Source organism: Tachypleus tridentatus, chromosome 3 (genome assembly GCF_004210375.1).
Source record: "Tachypleus tridentatus isolate NWPU-2018 chromosome 3, ASM421037v1, whole genome shotgun sequence".
NCBI lineage: Eukaryota > Metazoa > Arthropoda > Merostomata > Xiphosura > Limulidae > Tachypleus > Tachypleus tridentatus.
This window is the reverse complement of record NC_134827.1, coordinates 55854448-55881587: the sequence shown is the minus strand read 5'-3', so window position 1 is coordinate 55881587 and position 27140 is coordinate 55854448. Positions and strand designations below refer to the sequence as shown.

At 34.1% G+C, this 27140-nt stretch overlaps 2 protein-coding genes across 4 annotated transcripts; both read right to left on the bottom strand.

The window, feature by feature from the left end:
- Positions 1-5490: 5490 nt before the first annotated feature.
- Positions 5491-15430, bottom strand: LOC143246913 (ribosome assembly protein METTL17, mitochondrial-like). Its single transcript, XM_076494183.1, has 7 exons — positions 15179-15430; positions 14770-14838; positions 13903-13944; positions 12883-12969; positions 10884-10941; positions 9749-9869; positions 5491-6001 (listed from the first exon to the last, which is right to left on the bottom strand). The coding sequence occupies exons 1-7, from the start codon at positions 15182-15184 to the stop codon at positions 5977-5979; spliced, it is 408 nt and encodes a 135-aa protein (XP_076350298.1). The 5' UTR covers positions 15185-15430; the 3' UTR covers positions 5491-5976.
- Positions 15431-15436: 6 nt separating this feature from the next.
- Positions 15437-26907, bottom strand: LOC143246914 (ribosome assembly protein METTL17, mitochondrial-like). 3 transcript variants are annotated; one of them, XM_076494184.1, is made up of 5 exons: positions 26842-26907; positions 24890-24961; positions 21180-21274; positions 18407-18477; positions 15437-15943 (listed from the first exon to the last, which is right to left on the bottom strand). In XM_076494184.1, the coding sequence occupies exons 2-5, from the start codon at positions 24892-24894 to the stop codon at positions 15830-15832; spliced, it is 285 nt and encodes a 94-aa protein (XP_076350299.1). In that variant the 5' UTR covers positions 24895-24961; positions 26842-26907; the 3' UTR covers positions 15437-15829. The 3 variants fall into 3 exon arrangements, with proteins under 3 accessions (XP_076350299.1, XP_076350300.1, XP_076350301.1); XM_076494185.1 differs by lacking the exon at positions 15437-15943 and adding an exon at positions 15950-16526; XM_076494186.1 differs by lacking the exon at positions 15437-15943 and adding an exon at positions 16533-16889.
- Between the last annotated feature and the right edge of the window lie 233 nt (positions 26908-27140).

Genomic DNA, 27140 nt, shown 5'->3' with positions numbered 1-27140 from the left:
TCCCCTTTATTTTTATACAAAGCATGTAAATTAGCACGAGACAGTCCTCCACCAATAAGAGTACGAGTAACCTTTCTATTTTGTGACGTCCCAGTCCTCCACCAATAAAAGTGCGAGAAACCCATTTATTTTTTGACGCCCCAATGTACAAAGAACATTAGCCTTGAAGTTCCCACCTAATTCCACGTCTTTAAGCTGTTATTTGAGCTTCGATCCTAAATCCTAAACTTATTATAAATTCATACTCTTGTAATTTTGGAGATTAATTGTGTGTGAGGATTAGTATAATACGCCTCCACAAACTGCGGCTGCTCGTGCATATAATCGTACAGCAAATAGAGTTTTGTTGGAAAGGCTCTTCCTTCTTTACTAATACCAGTATCCTGTCCTGTTTCATTCCCCTCTAGATACTGTTCCCCAACATCTCGAAGAAGCAGTACAAGACTGTTTCATCAAGCTTGCTATCCAACAGGTGTTTTCCTGTTCTTCCAGGGTTCCTTGGTGATGGCGTTTTGTTTTTCATCTCTCTCCGATCTGAATTGCTCTCCCGACATGCCTCAGTTCACCGTGTAATGCTACTTTTCTATCAGATGGGTTTTTCTTCCAGGACTTTGGATGACGAGATTTGGTATGTCCAATGGTTATCTTCATGACCCTGTTGCTCTATATTCGCGCCATTATCTATGTTTCGTCGTCGAAAATCTCTTTTATAAATTCTGCACTCTTTCTTTTGAGGTGACATCAGCACTCTGTTGGATATCCTGGTTACTACATTTTTGTGGGCTCAGTTTCTGTCTGCATGTGGACATACAGCATCTTCAGGGAAGCTTCTAGGTTGGATTGAATTATCTACGTGCAAAAGACCATTATTCATCATTCATCCAATATCTTGTTCTTCTGGCTGGATGTTTTCAACTTGCACCTCAGTTGAACTCAGCCTTTTTCCTCTTTATCTGCAAGTCTTGATAACATTTTCAGAGTCTTTTCACCCTGCACGATAGGTTCTGCCTTTTGAAGCCATCCCTCTTGGTCATTTCCAAATGCAAGGAAAGTGGGTACTTCAATTTCAGCAATAACTCAACCTGGACTCTCTGGATTTACAAATGTCTCTTCCTGCTTCCTTCAGTGAGTGAATGTAAGTAATCATATTGGATGTTCATATATTTGGATAGATACTTACCCTCATTCCTACTGGTGGAGAACTGTTCTATGCTTGAAACAATTGGATGGGAATTCCTAGGTTAGTGAGATAAATAGTGTCATAATCTAACACACCAACAGAAAGCTTGGCCAGACGGTACAGTCACTTGACTCGTAATCCGAGGATCGTGGGTTCGAATCCCCGTCACACCAAATATGCTTGTCCCTTGAGTAGCTTTGCGCAAAATTCAAAACAAACAGAAACAAAGCATGGCCAGGTCAGTTAAAGCGTTCGACTCGTAATCTGAAGGTCGCGGGTTCGCATCCCCATCACGCCAAACATGCTCGCCCTTTCAGCCGTGAGGGTATTATAATGTTACGGTCAATCCCACTATTCATTGGTAAAAAAGTAGTCCAAGTGTTGGCAGAGGGTAGTGATAGCTAGCTGCCTCTCCTCTAGCCTAACACTGCTAAATTAGGAAAGGCTAGTGCGGATAGCCCTCGTGTAGCTTTGCACGAAATTAAAACAAACACAAAACTCTAATGGACTGTGTTTTTTATTTGATTATTGTCTATTTTCTTTATTTCTCAAACAAAGAGACACTTTACAGCATGACCCTTATAGATAAAGAAATTTCTCAATTTCTTGTTAAAGAGAATGCATATATGAATAACAACATTTGTTTCTTCAAGGCTATTCACACACAATCACCTTTTGGAAAAGTAAAAAAAGAAAATGAATGTGACACTTTTCAGGAAACCAATTCCCCCATTAACTCTCTGTAAAGTTCTGCATTCTACTGGTGCTAACAGTAACTCATTTATCAATCATTCTATTACAAAAATAAAACTGTTTTAACTTCTCTTTTCTAAATCTTAAACTTCAGAAACCTTTATTGTTAATACCTTGTATTATTTCTTAAATGTCAGATAAAACAATTTGAGATCTTAATGCATTCCTGCCTATTTTGAATAAAAATTTAATTGTTTTCAAAGCTTTCCCCAATGTGCCCCACATCACCTTTTAAGCCCTTTTCCTAACTTGTTAATGATAAATACTGCTTCCAAAATGGCCTTTTGTAGATTAGGAACTAAGGTTTTATTATGTTAACAAGAAGCAAGAATCAATTATGCAATCGTAACTTCCTTATTACATATGTGCATGACCGTGCAACAATCTGACAAGTACCATACATTGAAAATAACAGGCCACCAGCAAATTATTCAGTTGTGGTCTTGTATTGAAGTCGTGGGTTTACAATTTGAACAACACCATATCTAAACGTAAGGCAGGAGTGGAGGTACCTGATGTTATTCAATAAAATACAGTGGAACCCTTCTAAGCGGCCACCCTTGAAAGCGGTCATTCAACCACAGTCCTTTTTTTATTTACATAATCCCTAATTATGTACAGTGGAATCCCTCTAAAGCAGCCACCTTCGAGACTGAGACAAACTGACCTGATTAGAGAGGTTACACTGCATAATTAGGGATTATGTAAATAAAAAAGGACTGTGGTTGAATGACCGCTTTCAAGGTGACCAATCTGAGGGTGGCTGCTTCAGAGGGATTCCACTTTAAGTACTGTTTAGTTTTTAAAGAAGAATTGCTTTTGGAAACTATAGAAGCCACAAGTGAATATAGACATAACAGTAGCATCAAGACAACTTTGCAGTCTTGTCCAATACAAAGAAAAATTAGAGCGAGCATTTGTAATGGTCACTCTTACCAAAATGTCCGACCCCTATCCACACACTTCAATATATCATTTTTAGTTGTTAACAATAAATCCAAAATGTTTTCCAGTTTATGGTTAGGACTTTGATTGGTTTAAATAGAAAATAATACCGAATCATTTTAAGAAATCTTCCCATACACTCCTAATTAATGTACGTAAACTGAAGTCTCCAGTAATTATTGTATTAGTTTTCCTTGATCTCATTATGCCATTTTCTATTTACCCCTCGTGTCTGATTAGTTGATCTGTAGCAGTTAATAACTTACTACCTCTTAACATCCCTCATTTAACATCTTTACCCACAAATATTTCTGTGAAAGAAAAAAATCTCAATTCTTAAATACAGCTTAAAAATAATGCAGGCATGCGAATTTTCTCCTGATAGCAGAATTCTATCTTTACATTGTAAAATTAGGAGGAAAATTGATGAGGGGTGTTGAATTGATGTGGATCACCATTAGATAAATCTGTATTATCTTCCTGATGTCTCATCTTTTGATTGGCTACATCTCAGAATATCCAGCCAATGATAGATGAGTTTAGGTTAAGATTGTCCAGGGATAGTAAAATGAAATGTGATTGGCCAACCCATGTAATTAATAATATATAGCTTTTGACACTTTACAAGTGTATTGGATGTTTGAGGTGTGTCACAGATTATTAAAAGAAGTGATGAGTTAATATTAAGAGAAACTGACAAAGATGTAAAAGTGTTTTAATGCAGCTGACAAGATAAAACATGGTTTTAATCTTCAACAGTTTCTTCAGAATAGATGGAAGAAGTGTGTTACGGCTTCACCGGTTTTGTCTTAAAGATTGATGTACTTGCATAACTGGTTTGTAATGATTCAGAATATTGTGGTTTACACTGGGAAAAGTGACTGATCAACCATCCTTGTCTAGTCCACTTCCTCATTTCATATGTTTGAACTAATACGTACATCACAGAAGGAGAGAGTTTAGCAAGTGACATCACTGGCACATTGTTTCTTCTCCCAATTCAGGAGACTGGGAGCTTCAGGTTTTCTTCCTACTTACCTGATAACACATTATATTGGGTTATAACATGAAAGGATAAAGGTTGATGATTTTATTACTGTTGAAATTATTCAGTATTTACGTAAAATTATGTGCACATAAATGTTATTTTCTGGCAGTTTTTAAGGAACCTCAAGAATACTTAACCTAGATGTAAAACGGAATATTTTTGTTTTAAAGGGTAACTTTTAAATGTAACACGGTTTTTTTCATTTATTGTTTACAATGTTGGTTTTTATGTCATTCTCAGAACAAGACGTGGGATCTTTTATAAACTTCTCATGACATTTATGTATTCTTATCAACTACAAAAATTATGCATGATATCCAGTAACCACTACAGCTCTCACCTGGGAAGGGAGAAACCTGAAATTGACGTGGTGAGGTGTGAAATGAAACTTCAAAATATCAAATAAAGCATCCCCTACTTTTGTAAGATATACAAACTGTTATTCAAAACTACATTATTAGCAGGAAACTTTGGTGTGTTGGTGGTTGATTGGTTCAGGACTGCTGTAAAAATAACACTTTTCCTCCCTCTTTCATTTTGGTTCAGAAATGGACGTCCCAGAAAAAAAGAGGACATGGTTTACGAGGACTCACCCAGTAAGTAGTGGAACATATTGTTTACTAGACTTTTCTCTACCAGACATGATTTTTTATACAGATTACATCTGGTTCGTTCACGTGCTGTTGGAAACTATATATTCTATCGCATCTTTCAGTCATAGCTGTAAAATGGCCAAGAGGTTTAATGGCTGATTCCATCCTATTGCTCCATAAAGAAACTACTTACATTTAACTTCCATTCACTCAGCTTTTAACAGGTGCTGTTCAGAGAGAAAATTCACCCAGTATCAGTCATTCAATGTATTCATCTAACTTAACATATTATAAACTTGAGGCCCCCTGTTGAGCATTACTTCTATTACATATTTATTGACGGATCAACTGAAAGTTGTTCTGTTGTTATTTCGGTAAAGGATGACTTTAACCACTTCTAACTACCGACAGAATTTCATTGTATTACACCTGAAAATTAAAACCTTGCATGTGATTGTTATTGTCTGTCAGTTATGGGTATTCTGGTTACAATAATGTTAAGAACCACAGTGAATTCGGTAACTTGTCAGCTAAGTATCAAGTTGATATGGACTTTTAATTCAACAACCTGATAAACGATAAGCCAGGATAACACCGTAAATATGTTTACTTATTTTAAAGCTTTGCAATTTCTATGTTAACAATATTTGAGAACAGAAGTTATGCTATATTTTACAAAAAAACATATTTCATGTGGATTTTGTCATCACTTATGTTTTCCTAATCATGCCTGAGCACAATTTATGATATACTACCAATGACAGAATTAGAAACCTGTTTCTTTTGTTCCTCTAAACTTTATTAGTAATATAACAAGTATTGAAATTATATAACTCACTAAATTAGTAGCAATGGCTACTTTGTATCATCCATTATCACCTATTTGTCTTTGTCTTATTAATGATAAATAACATCTTAATCTGTCTAGTTTATGTCTCTATATCTCGACATCAAGAATATATAGTTTCTTAACTTGAGAACAGTGTGACCAACCTGTTTTCAAAACTGACTCAATGATAACTCTGAGTTCGTATGACACTTTAATTACCAGTTTTAAATACTGAAATGGTAAATAATTACAGTTTATTCTTAAGTTTTAAAGGAGCAATTTCTTACATAACTGAGTTTTTAACTTTGTAGGTCTGCAGTAAGATAGAAGAAAAAACCGAATTTTTATAACTAATTTACACTGTTAAGTAATAGTTCAAGTCCAAATTTAACTTTACAGAAAACAAAGATGGAAGTTTCAAGTACATGTACGTGAAAGACAAGTTAGACAAAAACTATATTAATCTCTCTTCTTGAAGGAAGTGAATACTTGGTTTATTAAACAAATAGAAGCTTTGTGCTTTTGATATAATTACTAATAATAGTTTGCCATCAGAGGTCAGGTTTTGAATTTTCTTTCTTTCACTGGAGCTGGGACAACATCTACAGGCAACAAGTCTCCCCATTGGCTAGCACGCACAACGGTATAGATGTCTGAAATCAGTATATAATACAGTATGTTGGTAAGAGAGTTTTCTTTATAATACTTCATAAAGTATTCATTTAAAAACTACTTTAGTCAACAAACAACTGTGGGATGCTCAAGTGTCAGTGACAAATCTGTCCATACAATACAGTCATGTTTCAGATCTATTTTACTGTGATAATGTGAAACCTATTCACAAATTTTACATCAAAGCAGAATAATCAAATAGAACTTACCTTTTGTGTTCAGCTTTGGTAAAGATGACTGAAGAACACAGTTACTACAACACAGTGAACTTACCTGATGTGTTCAGCTTTCGTAAAGACGACTGAAGAACACAGTTACTATAACACGGTGAACTTACCTGATGTGTTTAGCTTTGGTAAAGATGACTGAAGAACACAGTTACTACAACACAGTGAACTTACCTTTGTGTTCAGCTTTGGTAAAGATGACTGAAGAACACAGTTACTACAACACAGTGAACTTACCTGATGTGTTTAGCTTTGGTAAAGATGACTGAAGAACACAGTTACTACAACACATTGAACTTACCTTTTGTGTTCAGCTTTGGTAAAGATGAATGAAGAACACAGTTACTACAACACAGTGAACTTACCTGATGTGTTTAGCTTTGGTAAAGACGACTGAAGAACACAGTTACTACAACACGGTGAACTTACCTGATGTGTTTAGCTTTGGTAAAGACGACTGAAGAACACAGTTACTACAACACGGTGAACTTACCTGATGTGTTTAGCTTTGGTAAAGACGACTGAAGAACACAGTTACTAGAACGCAGTGAACTTATCTGATGTGTTTAGCTTTGGTAAAGATGAATGAAGAACACAGTTACTACAACACAGTGAACTTACCTGATGTGTTTAGCTTTGGTAAAGACGACTGAAGAACACAGTTACTACAACACAATTAACTTACCTTTTGTGTTCAGCTTTGGTAAAGATGACTGAAGAACACAGTTACTACAACACAGTGAACTTACCTGATGTGTTTAGCTTTGGTAAAGATGACTGAAGAACACAGTTACTACAACACATTGAACTTACCTGATGTGTTTAGCTTTGGTAAAGACGACTGAAGAACACAGTTACCACAACACAGTGAACTTACCTGATGTGTTTAGCTTTGGTAAAGACGACTGAAGAACACAGTTACTACAACACAGTGAACTTATCTGATGTGTTTAGCTTTGGTAAAGATTACTGAAGAACACAGTTACTACAACACAGTGAACTTACCTTTTGTGTTCAGCTTTGGTAAAGATGAATGAAGAACACAGTTACTACAACACAGTGAACTTACCTGATGTGTTTAGCTTTGGTAAAGATGACTGAAGAACACAGTTACTACAACACAGTGAACTTACCTGATGTGTTCAGCTTTCGTAAAGACGACTGAAGAACACAGTTACTATAACACGGTGAACTTACCTGATGTGTTTAGCTTTGGTAAAGATGACTGAAGAACACAGTTACTACAACACAGTGAACTTACCTTTTGTGTTCAGCTTTGGTAAAGATGACTGAAGAACACAGTTACTACAACACAGTGAACTTACCTGATGTCTTTAGCTTTGGTAAAGATGACTGAAGAACACAGTTACTACAACACATTGAACTTACCTTTTGTTTTCAGCTTTGGTAAAGATGAATGAAGAACACAGTTACTACAACACAGTGAACTTACCTGATGTGTTTAGCTTTGGTAAAGACGACTGAAGAACACAGTTACTACAACACGGTGAACTTACCTGATGTGTTTAGCTTTGGTAAAGACGACTGAAGAACACAGTTACTACAACACGGTGAACTTACCTGATGTGTTTAGCTTTGGTAAAGACGACTGAAGAACACAGTTACTAGAACGCAGTGAACTTATCTGATGTGTTTAGCTTTGGTAAAGATGAATGAAGAACACAGTTACTACAACACAGTGAACTTACCTGATGTGTTTAGCTTTGGTAAAGACGACTGAAGAACACAGTTACTACAACACAATTAACTTACCTTATGTGTTCAGCTTTGGTAAAGATGACTGAAGAACACAGTTACTACAACACAGTGAACTTACCTGATGTGTTTAGCTTTGGTAAAGATGACTGAAGAACACAGTTACTACAACACATTGAACTTACCTGATGTGTTTAGCTTTGGTAAAGACGACTGAAGAACACAGTTACCACAACACAGTGAACTTACCTGATGTGTTTAGCTTTGGTAAAGACGACTGAAGAACACAGTTACTACAACACAGTGAACTTATCTGATGTGTTTAGCTTTGGTAAAGATTACTGAAGAACACAGTTACTACAACACAGTGAACTTACCTTTTGTGTTCAGCTTTGGTAAAGATGAATGAAGAACACAGTTACTACAACACAGTGAACTTACCTGATGTGTTTAGCTTTGGTAAAGATGACTGAAGAACACAGTTACTACAACACAGTGAACTTATCTGATGTGTTTAGCTTTGGTAAAGATGAATGAAGAACACAGTTACTACAACACAGTGAACTTACCTGATGTGTTTAGCTTTGGTAAAGACGACTGAAGAACACAGTTACTACAACACAGTGAACTTACCTGATGTGTTTAGCTTTGGTAAAGATGACTGAAGAACACAGTTACTACAACACATTGAACTTACCTGATGTGTTTAGCTTTGGTAAAGACGACTGAAGAACACAGTTACCACAACACAGTGAACTTACCTGATGTGTTTAGCTTTGGTAAAGACGACTGAAGAACACAGTTACTACAACACGGTGAACTTACCTGATGTGTTTAGCTTTGGTAAAGATTACTGAAGAACACAGTTACTACAACACAGTGAACTTACCTTTTGTGTTCAGCTTTGGTAAAGATGAATGAAGAACACAGTTACTACAACACAGTGAACTTACCTGATGTGTTTAGCTTTGGTAAAGACGACTGAAGAACACAGTTACTACAACACGGTGAACTTACCTGATGTGTTTAGCTTTGGTAAAGACGACTGAAGAACACAGTTACTAGAACGCAGTGAACTTATCTGATGTGTTTAGCTTTGGTAAAGATGACTGAAGAACACAGTTACTACAACACATTGAACTTATCTGATGTGTTTAGCTTTGGTAAAGATGAATGAAGAACACAGTTACTACAACACAGTGAACATAACTTTTGTGTTTAGCTTTGGTAAAGATGACTGAAGAACACGGTTACTACAACACGGTGAACTTACCTGATGTGTTTAGCTTTGGTAAAGACGACTGAAGAACACAGTTACTACAACACGGTGAACTTACCTGATGTTTTTAGCTTTGGTAAAGATTACTGAAGAACACAGTTACTACAACACAGTGAACTTACCTTTTGTGTTTAGCTTTGGTAAAGATTACTGAAGAACACAGTTACTAGAACGCAGTGAACTTACCTTTTGTGTTTAGCTTTGGTAAAGATGACTGAAGAACACAGTTACTACAACACAGTGAACTTACCTGATGTGTTTAGCTTTGGTAAAGACGACTGAAGAACACAGTTACTACAACACAGTGAACTTACCTGATGTGTTTAGCTTTGGTAAAGACGACTGAAGAACACAGTTACTACAACACGGTGAACTTACCTGATGTGTTTAGCTTTGGTAAAGATGACTGAAGAACACAGTTACTACAACACAGTGAACTTACCTGATGTGTTTAGCTTTGGTAAAGATGACTGAAGAATACAGTTACTACAACACAGTGAACTCACCCTTTGTGTTTAGCTTTGGTAAAGATGACCTCATGGAGATGCCCATCATGACAACACATTCGACATACAACATGTTTTCTCCTGGGAAGAACTGGTTGAACTATTCTTGGCCAGTTATTTCCTGGAAATAAGTTATTGGTTAGATCTAATAAAATGGTCAAGCATAGTTGGTTTTTGTAATTTATTAATAAAACAGGCTTGTATTCTATTATCTCAGCTAATTAATCTGTAGTTGGAGTTAGTTTAAGTAAGAGAAGTGATTCATAACCAAGATGTTTTATAAAAATAATACATTTCAAGAAATGACTTTTTTAAAATTCAGATGCACATATTTAGTGAAAAACCTAAACCTACAGACATGCTTCACTCAGTTACCACGATTATAGTTACTTTACTTGATGTGGTACACTTCACTTTTACACTGACAATATAACAAATTCTGTAAAATTTACCACTATTTCTTCCAGTGCAATACCGAAAACTAGGAAGTAAATTTGTTGTTTAGTTACAACAAAAACAACTCGATCAAGGATATTAGTTACGAGAAAAACAACTCAGTCAAGGGTATTAGTTAAGACAAAAACAACTCGGTCAAGGGTATTAGTTATGACAAAAACAACTCGGTCAAGGGTATTAGTTATGACAAAAAGAACTCGGTCAAGGGTATTAATTACGACAAAAAGAACTCGGTCAAGGGCATTAGTTATGACAAAAAAACAACTATGTCAAGGACATTAGTTATGAAAAAACAACTTCGGTCAAGGGTATTAGTTATGACAAAAACAACTATGTCAAGGACATTAGTTATGACAAAAACAACTATGTCAAGGGCATTAGTTATGACAAAAACAACTTGGTCAAGGGCATTAGTTGTGACAAAAACAACTCGGTCAAGGGCATTAGTTATGACAAAAACAACTCAGTCAAGGGTATTAGTTATGACAAAAACAACTCGGTCAAGGGTATTAGTTATGACAAAAACAACTCGGTCAAGGGTATTAGTTACGACAAAAAGAACTCGGTCAAGGGTATTAGTTACGACAAAAAGAACTCGGTCAAGGGTATTAGTTATGACAAAAACAACTCGGTCAAGGGTATTAGTTACAACAAAAACTACTCGGTCAAGGGTACTTACCACTTCGTCCTTTCCTGAGAACAACATAGGAGTATTTGTGGTTACATTTCACTGTTGTCTGAAACATGCAGTTTAAAAACTTGTAGAGTTCTACTCATGTAACAACTTCCACCAGAAAAAAACCAAACACAAAATTCTACAATAATAACAATAGTTTTTTAATTATGAGTAACAAACAAATTACAGATATATTCATTTTTCTGATAACTGCAGAGATATTATGTAGGTCTGTAGAATTTATTATTGTTTCTTTCCCAAAGTTTTAACACTGCAACACTAAACATTTACCCCAATAGTTTTTCTACACAACATGTTTTGTGTGAGCCGATAACTTTGTTGATCACAGGTCTCTAATAACAAATGTGTGTCTTCTTATAGCAAAGCCACATCGGGCTATCTGGTGAGTCCACTGAGGAGAATCGAACCCCTGATTTTAGCGTTTTAAATCCACAGACTTACCGCTGTACTAGTATGGGACTAATAATAACAAATGATTCATGTAAAATTTAACATAAATGTCACTTAATCACAGCATTTTATACAGTAAAACTTGCATGAAATTAGCAGAACCAATGAACAAAGGTCAATATTCAAGTTCTATTTTACTGAAAAATAAAAATGAATGTTTTAACACCACTTTCAGGACAGTGAAGTCAAAAGAACCACAAATGGTAAATGTTTACGTTTTATAAGAGAGAGAATGCTGTTCTGTTTAAAAATAGCATTTTCAACATTTAACTCAGGTTAATGTACAGATTCCAAGGACAATAACAATGTGGTCACTGAGGAGCTAATGTGACTGGAGATACTGTTTTGAGCTGCTTGTCCCACTGTCCCTCAGTAACTAGGGGCTGCAAAAACATCCTGATTTGAGAGATAATCAACTTAAATGTCCAGCATTATCAAAATTAACACCGGTAAATATTATCGTACTATTATTGCAGTTAAGGTTTGTCGTGTCCTTGTAATATACCCATCATTTTCATATATTTACATTTAAACTGAATTAGGTGTCTCACTTTGGACTCCAGAAAATCTAGTCATTTTATTCATTAACTTATATATGAGTAAACCTAAGCCATATGCATGAAAACGTTTCTCAAACAGTCCAAATTACCCTGTTACATTCACTGTACTGTTCTATCTTATTATGCTCAAACAAGTTCATAACCTCAATTAAGTTCTCTCACAAGTACAGTGGTAAAATTTTCTAAAATGGCTTTCTATTATCACATTACTCACATGTCCACACGTTAGCAGCAGCTGCAAACAATACAAAATACAAATGTCATTTTGTTTGTATTTACCTCATTGGTTTAAAACTATCAAAAATATTTCCAAGAGATACTGACTTCAAGTCACTGATCTTCGTATTTCTCCATTACTAAACACAATATAATGTTAACTTCAGTTAAAAATTACTGTAATGTTAATAATAATAAAGTTTCATAATCTCCTAATCACTTTATGTCAGTGTATATCTTTTAAACACTGCAACTCTCCCATTAAATGACTGTTAATACCCAAACATTTGATAAATTAATCCTGAACAGAAATGTATTCCATGTATCCCTATCAGAATATGTTAGGACAGTGTTTCCCAAACTTCATCATCTATGTCTTGTCTCACCTAACAAATATAGTTTCTTGTGTACTCCTCACTTTGTTTTTACAAGTGAGTTAAGTTATGGTATATATTACAAGGGTACACATCAAGATGCTATGTGTTGTAGTAATTAATTATTATGTTCATTAATGAAAAAATATTAAAAATGATTAATTATGTATTACTGCACTGTTGACTCAGCTGTAATAACTTTTAGGATTTAGTACATTGTTTTGTTTTTAAAATTTAAATTCTTAAATTAACTAACTTTCTATTTCAACCTACTTTATGAAATATTTATTCTTTACCCAAGTATCTTGGGGTACACCTTACTCGAGTAACAAAATTATTAAAAACAAAACACAGACCGTGATTAAATAGTAAATTACGTACCTTATTATTCAGAAGAGGAAGATATGAGACTTCAAAGTTACAGGGAATTTTGCTGTACGCCACTGGACACTCTGTGTTATGTGGACACTACATGAAGAAAACCATGTTTCAACAAATATGCTGATAAAATTATGTTTAATTAACACTGGTGTTCTATATAGGCACATTACAATGTATAAAATATGAGGGGGCAGTCATAAATTAATAGAAGTTGCCTGACAATCCACAGAAATGCTTTAAGACATTGTTAAACAATTTTATAGAGTAACAAGTACTGTGCTACACTTAGAGAAGCACACAGAATAAAAATTAAATTACTTTGTGTTCTAGGAAACTGTAAGACACACAAAGCAGTTAATAAAGGCATAAAGTTTAGAATTTGCCACAGAACTATAGTCTCCTATAATATCAACTAGTCAAATTGGTTGACTGCGAAAGGAAGCCAAGTAAAAACAAAAACTGTTGTCAATAAAATATTGGGGGTAGGGAAACAATACTGGAGCCCCTGATTTAATTAGTGTCATAGTAAGTTCAATACCTTAAGCCTACTTAACCACTTTAAGAAAAAAATAAACTAAAACTTACTGGAGCCCCTAATTTAATTAGTGTCATAGTACATTCAATACCTTAAGCCTACTTAACCACTTGAAGAAAAAAGAAACTAAAACTTACTGGAGTCCCTAATTTAATTAGTGTCATAGTACATTCAATACCTTAAGCCTACTTAACCACTTGAAGAAAAAAGAAACTAAAACTTACTGGAGTCCCTAATTTAATTAGTGTCATAGTACATTCAATACCTTAAGCCTACTTAACCACTTGAAGAAAAAAGAAACTAAAACTTACTGGAGTCCCTAATTTAATTAGTGTCATAGTACATTCAATACCTTAAGCCTACTTAACCACTTGAAGAAAAAAGAAACTAAAACTTACTGGAGTCCCTAATTTAATTAGTGTCATAGTACATTCAATACCTTAAGCCTACTTAACCACTTGAAGAAAAAAGAAACTAAAACTTACTGGAGCTAAAACACATGGTTTTTCTTCTTTGTCTACATTTTTCTAAAACAAAAAACATCAACAGTTGTTTACTATCACATGTGAAATACAAGGCGAGTGAAAATAATTTGTTTTTATGAAAACTATACTGCTTCTGGTGGTATTGTTATTTCAACAAAATAGATCTTGCTTCTAAAATACAAATCACATACATGAACAATAATTTTGATTTACTTCTGCAACAAAATATTTCTAAATTATTATTGTTTTCCCTACAAACTCACTGTTCTGTTGGTAACATTTCTATTACTTGAGGGTTTTTCAGATTTGACTCTCTCTAGAACACTCATACTAAATTAACACCTACATCATATGTACACCTATAGTACAATATACATCACTTCTCAACAGTCCTTGTTACATGATGCATTTATCGTACCACTCAAGTTCAGTGAAAATCATAAGTGATATGAAGAATGCTTTACGAGTAAATAATGTGTGGACATGTTGTCCATGCAGGGAGCCAGATGAGAAACAAGTGTTAAACTAAACTTTTCTATTGTAGTTGTCAGTATATTGGTCAAGGAAGTACAGTAACAAATGAAAGACACTGCTAGCCATGAACCGTTATTAACACTGGTCAAACATTAAACCTTGTCCAGTGAAAAGTAGAAATAAATCAACTTTTTTCTTGTAGGCATAAACAAATGAATCAACCCACAAGTTAAAGTTCATTGCTCTTTATAACAGTCTGATACACTTAATCATCTTGTAAACTTTAGATAAAATTACATATTGTTCATGAAAATATCTCGGTACTATATCATGGCCCCAGTCTTCAAGAACAAGGAAAGCTGCGATTATAATAACTACACAAATCATTCTCACCTGAAGAATACGATCTCTAGCTTCAAGAACAACGGTGTGACCTGCCTTGGTGCCATTTTCTACAATCACCTGCTCGTGCATAAATAGTAAACACAACACATAAATTACAGCCACCTCTCTCCAGATCTAACAAATCAATAATTCTTACTTAAAAATATCTGAACCACATAAAGTTTAACAGTAAAGTACCTTGAAGTTTGAAATTTTATTGATTTAAAGAAACAATTTTAGCAATGATAACTTACGTTTATGAACTTAAAATATTATTAAAAAAACATGTACAGAAACAGTTTTTCAGTCATACACGAATTTGTCTAACAAAACTTATCCCACTTATTTGAATACAAGATTACCCATAATTCCATCACTTTTTATCTGACTCTGCAACTCATACTGAAGTCATACTTACCAGCATATCCACAGTCTTTGCCCACAGTCGATCGATGAGGTTTAACCTATCCTTGAGAGAAGGTTGTTCAAGGAGACTGTAGCAAGAAGTCACTATATCGCATTCTCTAAGGAATAAAAAATATTGACAGAAGGTTGTTCAAAGAGACTGTAGCAGGAAGTCACTATATCGTACATTCTCTAAGGAATAAAAAATATTGACAGAAGGTTGTTCAAAGAGACTGTAGCAGGAAGTCACTATATCGTACATTCTCTAAGGAATAAAAAATATTGACAGAAGGTTGTTCAAAGAGACTGTAGCAGGAAGTCACTATGTCATACGTTCTCTTAGGAATAAAAATATTGACAGAAGGTTGTTCAAGAAGACTGTAGCAGGAAGTCACTATATCGTGACGTTCTCTAAGGAATAAAAAATATTCACAGAAGGTTGTTCAAGGAGACTGTAGCAGGAAGTCACTATATCGTGACGTTCTCTAAGGAATAAAAAATATTCACAGAAGGTTGTTCAAGGAGACTGTAGCAGAAAGTCACTATATCATTACATTCTCTAAGGAATAAAAAATATTGACAGAAGGTTGTTCAAGGAGACTGTAGCAGGAAGTCACTATGTCATATGTTCTCTTAGGAATAAAAAATATTGACAGAAGGTTGTTCAAGGAGACTGTAGCAGGAAGTCACTATATTGTACGTTCTCTAAGGAATAAAAAATATTGACAGAAGGTTGTTCAAGGAGACTGTAGCAGAAAGTCACTATATCGTACATTCTCTAAGGAATAAAAAATATTGACAGAAGGTTGTTCAAGGAGACTGTAGCAGGAAGTCACTATGTCATATGTTCTCTAAGGAATAAAAAATATTGACAGAAGGTTGTTCAAGGAGACTGTAGCAGGAAGTCACTATGTCATATGTTCTCTTAGGAATAAAAAATATTGACAGAAGGTTGTTCAAGGAGACTGTAGCAGGAAGTCACTATATCAGACGTTCTCTAAGGAATAAAAAATATTGACAGAAGGTTGTTCAAGGAGACTGTAGCAGGAAGTCACTATGTCATATGTTCTCTTAGGAATAAAAATATTGACAGAAGGTTGTTCAAGAAGACTGTAGCAGGAAGTCACTATGTCATATGTTCTCTAAGGAATAAAAAATATTGACCGAAGGTTGTTCAAGGAGACTGTAGCAGGAAGTCATTATGTCATACGCTCTCTTAGGAATAAAAAATATTGACAGAAGGTTGTTCAAGGAGACTGTAGCAGGAAGTCATTATGTCATACGCTCTCTTAGGAATAAAAAATATTGACAGAAGGTTGTTCAAGGAGACTGTAGCAGGAAGTCACTATGTCGTACGTTCTCTAAGGAATAAAAAATATTGGCAGAAGGTTGTTCAAGGAGACTGTAGCAGGAAGTCACTATGTCATACACTCTCTTAGGAATAAAAAATATTGACAGAAGGTTGTTCAAGGAGACTGTAGCAGGAAGTCACTATGTCGTGACGTTCTCTTAGGAATAAAAATATTGACAGAAGGTTGTTCAAGAAGACTGTAGCAGGAAGTCACTATATCGTGACGTTCTCTAAGGAATAAAAAATATTGGCAGAAGGTTGTTCAAGGAGACTGTAGCAGGAAGTCACTATGTCGACGTTCTCTAAGGAATAGAAAATATTGGCAGAAGGTTGTTCAAGGAGACTGTAGCAGAAAGTCACTATCGTACGTTCTCTAAAGAACAAAAGAGACTGACAGAAGGTACTTAGGAGGTATGTAGAACAAGTTACAAACATAAATGTCCAGTCAGCCTTAGTATCTTGATGACCAATATTTCAACTCGGTGACTTCTGTTATTATACCTTTTTTGCAATATTTGCATAATACTGATCCGATAAAGCAACCATTAATTGTACCAATTTCTAATTTTAACAAAATAGCAGTGTTTTGGAGTCACTGTTGTAACGATGCAATTGTCCGAATTTAATAGAAAATTGGAAGGAAACAACCAACCGTCACTCACAATTAAGCACTAGAATGTGTCCCATCTCTGAATGAGACATCAACAATAAATATTAATTACGATAATAAATGTTTTAATTAACCCCATGTTTTGAAAGAAACTACGAAAAAAAACAAAAACTTATAATCTTTGGTTTTGTTGTACAGTAATGCATGATAATTTACAAGTCTTAGCTTTAGGTCTCTGTAACTTAAGTAATTCATCTTATGTGTAGACAGAAACTAGGCTGATTGTTCTAGTTATATATCCTTGTTTCAATTTCCTCAGGGAGAATTCAAAGAAAATAAAGCTCTTGGGAACTCTTGACAAAAACCAAACCCAGTTTCTGCACAGAAAGAGTGGATTTTAAAGTTCAAATTTCTGTTGGTTGTTTTCAACTTTGGCAGCAGAACTCCATGAAAGCTCTTGAAACCACTTTTGGTACTGTTGCTGTACATGTCCTTATAACTTACTTATTATCTAGAAATATGTTAGTTAAACAGACAATTAATAGTATTGAGGTTTTAGGTTTCAATATTAATTATTTTTGTTTTAAAATAAAAACTAAAAATATTTACAAAAATTATTAAACGTAATAAAAACAGTTTGCCTCAGTTCATTAGGCTTAGCGTAAAATGTGATCATAATTAGAAAACTAAAGTGTCTTTGCCGACCTAAACAATGATATTGTCCGAGTACATTACATGCGTGTGTCACAATAAATAATAATGCTAAAGGATAGAAAAGGAAAATCAAAAAAGCAAAAACTTGTAATTAAAAATATGAACAAAAGGAGATATTTGAGATTATTTAACAAAAATTTAAAAGATGTATATTTTTCCCTTTCTTAATTTCAAAATTTTACACTTCACCATATGTTGATGACGCCACTTAAAATATTCAGAGTCTGAGTGCAAGTATCTACAATGAAAAGATGTTTCATTAAATAATTAATTTATTTGAATTATGTCATTCTTCATATCTTAACAAAATCTTACCAACTGAACTGTTGTGAGGATGAGTCAATAAAATCGAGTTACCGTTAGCATTGCTGAACCGTGGATTGTTCTCCATACAGTAAGTACCCAACAAGCTAAGACTCGAGAGTTAAATACACATTTGTTATTTACTTTAATAGTTGATGTCGATTTGATACTTCGCAATTTTGTGTGAATCGGCATGAACTGGCAAGTCATCCTCCATGTGTAACCATATAATGACATTTACAATTAAACAAAGCTCTCCTCACCTCATTAGAAGCAGGCAAGAACTGTCTGAAATATATACCATTCATAAACATCCTGCCATTCACATCTCCACCTAAACAAACAGATATAAATCCGAATCAATTTGAAACTGTTTTAAAATGAATACAAATTCATATATAAAGTGTTGGATTAGGACATTTTGTGGCCCTGAGACTGTAAAATATGGAGCTTCTTGAAGTATATTATTTTGTGGTAGAAGACCAGTGTCATTTCATGGTTAAATGTACACCTTGGTTTACATATGTATATAATTCCAGTTTTTTTGTAAACGAACATTTGTAACTGTTTATCCTATTTTAGTAACATAAATCTTCCTTGAAAGAAGGTTACTTGTTGATAACTATACTAAAATTTAAAACAGTACTTCCAATTTAAAAGAAAAGCATTTACTTTCTAATAACCTTTACATACAGTATCCTTGCCTCGAGTTTTGGGGCCTCCAGTTATCTCAAGACCTTTGGTCAGCAGCCCCATCTATCTTCCCATTAATACACCATTGTATATAAATCTGCTAATAAGTAATGGCAAATTGCTATGGATTAAATCTCTAAAAAAGTAGTTAACAGATTACACTTAATACCTGTTGGTTTAAATCTCTAAAAAAGTAGTTAACAGATTACACTTAATACCTGTTGGATTAAATCTCTAAAAAAGTAGTTAACAGATTACACTTAATACCTGTTGGATTAAATCTCTAAAAAGTAGTTAACAGATTACACTTAATACCTGTTGGATTAAATCTCTAAAAAGTAGTTAACAGATTACACTTAATACCTGTTGGATTAAATCTTAAAAGTAGTTAACAGAGACACAGATTACACTTAATACCTGTTGGATTAAATCTTAAAAAAGTAGTTAACAGAGAGACAGATTACACTTAATACCTGTTGGATTAAATCTTAAAAAAGTAGTTAACAGAGAGACAGATTACACTTAATACCTGTTGGATTAAATCTTAAAAAGGTAGTTAACAGAGACAGATTACAATTAATACCTGTTGGATTAAATCTTAAAAAAGTAGTTAACAGATTACACTTAATACCTGTTGGATTAAATCTCTAAAAAAGTAGTTAACAGATTACACTTAATACCTGTTGGATTAAATCTTAAAAAGTAGTTAACAGAGAGACAGATTACACTTAATACCTGTTGGATTAAATCTTAAAAAGGTAGTTAACAGAGAGACAGATTACACTTAATACCTGTCGGATTAAATCTTAAAAGGTAGTTAACAGAGAGACAGATTACACTTAATACCTGTAACTAACTAATTGGTGGAAAATAATTTCCAGGAACAAAATATTTTAATCAACAAATTATTGTTCAACTTTCCACTCTCAGTAGCTTTTCTTTCCACTTGAAGAGTTCTTCATATAAACCATGTATAATCTTGTATGCACCAGAAAAAACATCAAATACATCGGGTACTTCAATAAATGAAGTACAGTCACAGTTCATTTTCCATTACTACTCTCTGGACTGACTGTTCTCGAATTAATTTCTAATCGTTTTTCATCACCAAAATGTGAATTTCACTAATGAACCATAAGTTCACTAAAACTAGTCTAATACATGAGAAGTAACAAAGAAATGGATCAGATCTCTACTTCATCTTTTATTCACTAGACTTCATGTTGTGATGAAGAAAAAAAATTAATAACTCAATGCACAAGCTGTAATGTTGAAATAGCACAAAGCTACACAATGGCTATCTGTGCATGTTCACCAAGGGGAATCAAACTACAGATTTTAACTTTATACTGCAGTAAACATAAACTAATAACTAGGTAAGTGACAGTTATTTTTGGTCACAAAAACGGATAATACAGTGATTGTACAGTAACAGTTTTTATAACATACAATATCCAGCGACTGTACAGTCACAGTTGTTGTAACATACAATACGCAGTGACTGTACAGTAACAGTTGTTGAAACATACAATGGAATCAAACTGTACAGTAACAGTTGTTGTAACATACAATAGAATCAAACTGTAAAGTAACAGTTGTTGTAACATACAATAGAATCAAACTGTAAAGTAACAGTTGTTGTAACATACAATAGAATCAAACTGTAAAGTAACAGTTGTTGTAACATACTATAGAATCAAACTGTACAGTAACAGTTGTTGTAACATATTATAGAATCAAACTGTAAAGTAACAGTTGTTGTAACATACAATAGAATCAAACTGTACAGTAACAGTTGTTGTAACATACTATAGAATCAAACTGTAAAGTAACAGTTGTTGTAACATACAATAGAATCAAACTGTACAGTAACAGTTGTTGTAACATACTATAGAATCAAACTGTAAAGTAACAGTTGTTGTAACATACAATAGAATCAAACTGTACAGTAACAGTTGTTGTAACATACTATAGAATCAAACTGTAAAGTAACAGTTGTTGTAACATACAATAGAATCAAACTGTACAGTAACAGTTGTTGTAACATACTATAGAATCAAACTGTACAGTAACAGTTGTAACATACTATAGAATCAAACTGTAAAGTAACAGTTGTTGTAACATACAATAGAATCAAACTGTACAGAAACAGTTGTTGTAACATACTATAGAATCAAACTGTACAGTAACAGTTGTTGTAACATACTATAGAATCAAACTGTACAGTAACAGTTGTTGTAACATACTATAGAATCAAACTGTACAGTAACAGTTGTTGTAACATACTATAGAATCAAACTGTACAGTAACAGTTGTTGTAACATACTACAGAATCAAACTTGCCTTGAACCAAAAGGTGAGCTAAATTATTCATGTTACTTGATACGTCCACACAAAAGTACTCTCCTATCGATTCTCCCCATGCTGAATTAGCTGCCCTAAAAACGTAGAGAATCCAGTTAATTAACTTAATAAAAAAACTGATGTGTAAATAAATGAAAGAACAGTATGTTGCCTTTATAGTTCAGTATATACAAAAAGTGAAACAGAAGTAAAACATACAAATCTCCTCACTTATGTCTAAGTAAAATGTTTAACATGCAGTTACATTTTTTAAAACTATTTGAAATGCACTTGAAATCTCTCTTCTAACATTTCTTATCCTACAGGCACAAACTGAACTACTGAGGTATAAAACGTTGGAACACAGAATCTTTGTAAGAAATTAACCTAAAGGACTAATTAAAGCTTTAGTTACAACATTTGGTACTCAGAACCTTCTTAAGGATTGGATCGAAAGGACTACTGCTTCCCATGCTGGATTAAACCTTTAGTTACAGCTACAAACTTTAGAGGTTTACAATCACACCTTTAGTTACAGCTACACACTTTAGAGGTTTACAATCACACCTTTAGTTACAGCTACACACTTTAAAAGTTTACAATCACACCTTTAGTTACAGCTACACACTTTAAACATTTACAGTCACACCTTTAGTTACAGCTACACACTTTAAAAGTTTACAATCACACCTTTAGTTACAGGTACACACTTTAAAAGTTTACAATCACACCTTTAGTTACAGCTACACACTTTAAAGGTTTACAGTCACACCTTTAGTTACAGCTACACACTTTAAAAGTTTACAGTCACACCTTTAGTTACAGCTACACACTTTAAAGGTTTACAGTCACACCTTTAGTTACAGCTACACACTTTAAAGGTTTACAATCACACCTTTAGTTACAGCTACACACTTTAAAGGTTTACAGTCACACCTTTAGATACAGCTACACACTTTAAAGGTTTACAATCACACCTTTAGATACAGCTACACACTTTAAAGGTTTACAATCACACCTTTAGTTACAGCTACACACTTTAAAGGTTTACAATCACACCTTTAGTTACAGGTACACACTTTAAAGGTTTACAGTCACACCTTTAGTTACAGCTACACACTTTTAAGGTTTACAGTAACACCTTTAGTTACAACTACACACTTTAAAAGTTTACAATCACACCTTTAGTTACAGCTACACACTTTAAAGGTTTACAATCACACCTTTAGTTACAGCTACACACTTTAAAGGTTTACAGTCACACCTTTAGTTACAGCTACACACTTTAAAAGTTTACAATCACACCTTTAGTTACAGCTACACACTTTAAAGGTTTACAATCACACCTTTAGTTACAGCTACACACTTTAAAGGTTTACAGTCACACCTTTAGTTACAGCTACACACTTTAAAGGTTTACAATCACACCTTTAGTTACAGCTACACACTTTAAAGGTTTACAGTCACACCTTTAGATACAGCTACACACTTTAAAGGTTTACAGTCACACCTTTAGATACAGCTACACACTTTAAAGGTTTACAGTCACACCTTTAGTTACAGCTACACACTTTAAAAGTTTACAATCACACCTTTAGTTACAGCTACACACTTTAAAGGTTTACACTCACACCTTTAGTTACAGCTACACACTTTAAAGGTTTACAGTCACACCTTTAGTTACAGCTACACACTTTAAAGGTTTACAATCACACCTTTAGTTACAGCTACACACTTTAAAGGTTTACAGTCACACCTTTAGATACAGCTACACACTTTAAAGGTTTACAGTCACACCTTTAGATACAGCTACACACTTTAAAGGTTTACAGTCACACCTTTAGATACAGCTACACACTTTAAAGGTTTACAGTCACACCTTTAGTTACAGGTGTAAAAAAACACAAAAACACAAGCAATCACCTTCTATAGAAAACTAAAGAAGCAAAGAAAAATCTAGAAAAATAAAACTATCACTTGGAAACACAACCATTAACATGAGCAAAACATCACATTGCTTTAGCGCCACTTTCGACACAAAACTAACATGGAAAAAACACATAAACAATATACACTCATCAATCAGTAAAAGGATTTCATATCTAAAGACTATAACTGGTAAACAATCAAATGCGCGCGAACACCATTATACAAACATACAAGGTTTACATCCGTCCACTAATAGAGTACGGATGTCAAGTAACATACAATATGTCAAACAACACACTCCAAAAAAATCCAAGTGCAACAAAACAAAATATTAAAATCTGCATTCAGTTTACCATCTTTTACGCCAACAAATTATCTACACCAAATTAGTAATTTACCAACTATAAGAGATAGAATAACAGAACTGTCTCTCAAATATTATCTAAAAGCAGAAAATAGAAACAAACTAACGGCATCACTACACAAATTATCAAGTGCACCAACAAAATACATATCACCTTACAACATATTTCAAGAATCACAATCCACTCAACAAAGAATCTAAATAAATAAAATCTATGTTTTTAACATGAATTCTTTTTTTTTTCAGGTACAGGGCACCACGACAGGCAAAACTTTCGCCTATCTCGTGAAAGTGGGTTTTTCGGGCACTCCCGTTTCCCCACACATCAAAATCTTCAGGCATTGGATTTCTAGATCCCAGCCTAGGCAACCTTTTGCCAGACCCAGAATCGGGCCGCTTGATTTGATCTGAATTTGAATGAATTACATTCATGTTCACATCTGCCCAACTTTTTCCTTTTGGGACAGGTCCCGCCTTCTTTCCACTGCTGCCTTTGCCTCCACCCAAAAGAACATTTAGTGAGACATTCTCCACCCAAAAAAAAGAATAATAATGATAATTAATTTAATAAAATAATAATATAAAAAAAAACCACCACTTAATCTTAATAACAATCCACTTAAAGGGGACAGAAGAGGAACTACAAAGTTCCTGAACACCCCAGTTGAGAGAGAACTCTTCTGATTTCTCTCTCTCTAAACTGAACCCTTCCACTTTAGTTTAGTTTAGTTTAGTTACAGCTACACACTTTAAAGGTTTACAGTCACACCTTTAGTTACAGCTACACACTTTAAAGGTTTACAGTAACACCTTTAGTTACAGCTACACACTTTAAAAGTTTACAATCACACCTTTAGTTACAGCTACACACTTTAAAGGTTTACAATCACACCTTTAGATACAGCTACACACTTTAAAGGTTTACAGTCACACCTTTAGTTACAGCTACACACTTTAAAGGTTTACAGTCACACCTTTAGTTACAGCTACACACTTTAAAGGTTTACAGTCACACCTTTAGATACAGCTACACACTTTAAAGGTTTACAGTCACACCTTTAGTTACAGCTACACACTTTAAACATTTACAATCACACCTTTAGTTACAGCTACACACTTTAAAGGTTTACGATGACACCTTTAGTTACAGCTACACACTTTAAAGGTTTACAGTCACACCTTTAGATACAGCTACACACTTTAAAGGTTTACAGTCACACCTTTAGTTACAGCTACACACTTTAAACATTTACAATCACACCTTTAGTTACAGCTACACACTTTAAAGGTTTACAATGACACCTTTAGTTACAGCTACACACTTTAAAAGTTTACAGTCACACCTTTAGTTACAGCTACACACTTTAAAGGTTTACAGTAACACCTTTAGTTACAGCTAGACACCTTACACACTTACCACATTGTAGAACCAACTCCAGAACCAAAATCAAAACAGTTTTGGTTTGAATTCAGGGTCTTGTTTTTTAACCTAAAGATAGAAGATGACGTACATTAGTCATTATAAAGTAAGATATATTTAAATATTGCACTCTTCACGGACCACACTTGAAAAGGAGAAATGGACTCCTTACAGAAGTATTTTATACAACATGAAAATAACTAAGAAATACTGAAATCTTAAAAATGTGACAATTCTGATTAAACAGAAGTTACATGGGTTTCATGTATTTGAAAGGGAACATAAAAGAGCCTTCACACGTGAGAATATACGAGATAAGATACTGTGTTAAAACAAACGAATCTGTTGTCAGTTTTATAGAGTAAGGAATTACTAATACCATGAAACAGGTGAGTAGAAACATGAACAAGTAAAATTAGAGCATTGTGTTTGTGCTTTAATTACACAGATTTCATTTTTCACTTCAAAGAACATTTGTACAAAGTAACCCTGAGATGAACTACATGTGACTGGTAAAGTTTTCCATATTTTCAGTCAATTTTATTTTGTGTACAAACAGTTTTGTATAAAACTTCTCGAAGTTTATTTCAATATCAGAAGAACCTTATATTAGTTATTGTGTAATTCATGTATTATTATACAAAATAGAAAATATGAAGTGATACCAAAAGTGGTTTTGTATTTTATAAAGTTTTACACATGAATTATCCAAGATCTAAACAAAAGGAATACTCTGACGGATCCAAACAAAAGGAATGCCCTGACGTGATCCAAACAAAAGGAATGCCCTGCCGTGATCTAAACAAAAGGAATGCCCTGCCGCGGATCTAAACAAAAGGAATGCCCTGCCGTGATCTAAACAAAAGGAATACTCTGCCGTGATCTAAACAAAGGAATACTCTGCCGAGATCTAAACAAAAGGAATACTCTGGCGTGATCCAAACAAAGGAATGCCCTGACGTGATCCAAACAAAAGGAATGCCCTGCCGTGATCTAAACAAAAGGAATGCCCTGCCGTGATCTAAACAAAAGGAATACTCTGCCGTGATCTAAACAAAAGGAATACTCTGCCGAGATCTAAACAAAAGGAATACTCTGCGAGATCTAAACAAAGGAATACTCTGCCGAGATCTAAACAAAAGGAATACTCTGCGAGATCTAAACAAAAGGAATACTCTGCCGAGATCTAAACAAAGGAATACTCTGCGAGATCTAAACAAAAGGAATACTCTGCCGTGATCTAAACAAAAGGAATACTCTGCCGTGATCTAAACAAAAGGAATACTCTGCCGTGATCTAAACAAAAGGAATACTCTGCCGTGATCTAAACAAAAGGAATACTCTGCCGTGATCTAAACTAAAGGAATACTCTGCCGTGATCTAAACAAAGGAATACTCTGCGAGATCTAAACAAAAGGAATACTCTTTCCGAGATCTAAACAAAAGGAATACTCTGATGTGAAACCTAAAACACTAAGAAAACTTCTTATGATGTTTCTTGCTTTTCAACAATTTTCTGTGGTTGAAGTTAAAATTATTTTCTATGTATGAAATGAGAAATGTAATCTTACTTCAAAAACCTAATCTTTTCTTTCTGGAAATAAACGATCACAGGCTGTAATTATTAAATAATTCAATTCTTAAAGGTTGTAATCTTGAAAATACACATGATTTGAAACTAATATTTATGGTTCAACATGAATTGTTCCCCATCAGTATTTTAGCAGGAAGAGCATGTGTGTTTTCTTACAGCAAAGCCACATCAGGCTATCTGCTGAGCCCACTGAAGAAAATTGAATCCCTGATTTTAGCGTTGAAAAATCCATAGACTTACAGCTGTACTAGTTGGGGCATTAGCAGAAAGAACTCAGTAACTGGTGAGTGAAGGAAAAATGCAGAAATTAATAGTTCTAAATATTAACACAAAAGCAGCTACAATGACATCAAACCTCTGAAAATATCTGTACAAGTGATGCGTAATCAGGCGCTAAACGTCCAGCCAAGTAGAGTAACCCTTGATGAGAAGTATAACTGCAAAAAAACAATTTTATTTTATTAGAAACCTTCTGAACTGGGCTTAATGTTTATGCTTGTATGCTAAAATGTAAATAATGAAAGATTAAATCAGTCTTCTAAGAACATGGATGTTTTCACACACACTGAACTTTATGTTTACAGCAGTTCTTGTTACACAAATTTATTCTGTTGTTAAAAAACACAGCCTCTATTTACTTGTTGTCAGTTGCAT

What these genes read in the sequence shown, in the direction of transcription:
- LOC143246913 (XM_076494183.1), bottom strand. An exon ending in AACCATGTGTTTTAGCTCCA is followed by an intron (nt 12,970 to 13,902) that starts GTAAGTTTTAGT and finishes TTCTTCATGTAG; the next exon opens with TGTCCACATAACACAGAGTG. An exon ending in TTCCTCTTCTGAATAATAAG is followed by an intron (nt 10,942 to 12,882) that starts GTACGTAATTTA and finishes TGCATGTTTCAG; the next exon opens with ACAACAGTGAAATGTAACCA.
- LOC143246914 (XM_076494184.1), bottom strand. An exon ending in AGCTCACCTTTTGGTTCAAG is followed by an intron (nt 18,478 to 21,179) that starts GCAAGTTTGATT and finishes CTGTTTGTTTAG; the next exon opens with GTGGAGATGTGAATGGCAGG. An exon ending in TCTTGCCTGCTTCTAATGAG is followed by an intron (nt 15,944 to 18,406) that starts GTGAGGAGAGCT and finishes TTTATTCCTTAG; the next exon opens with AGAATGTACGATATAGTGAC.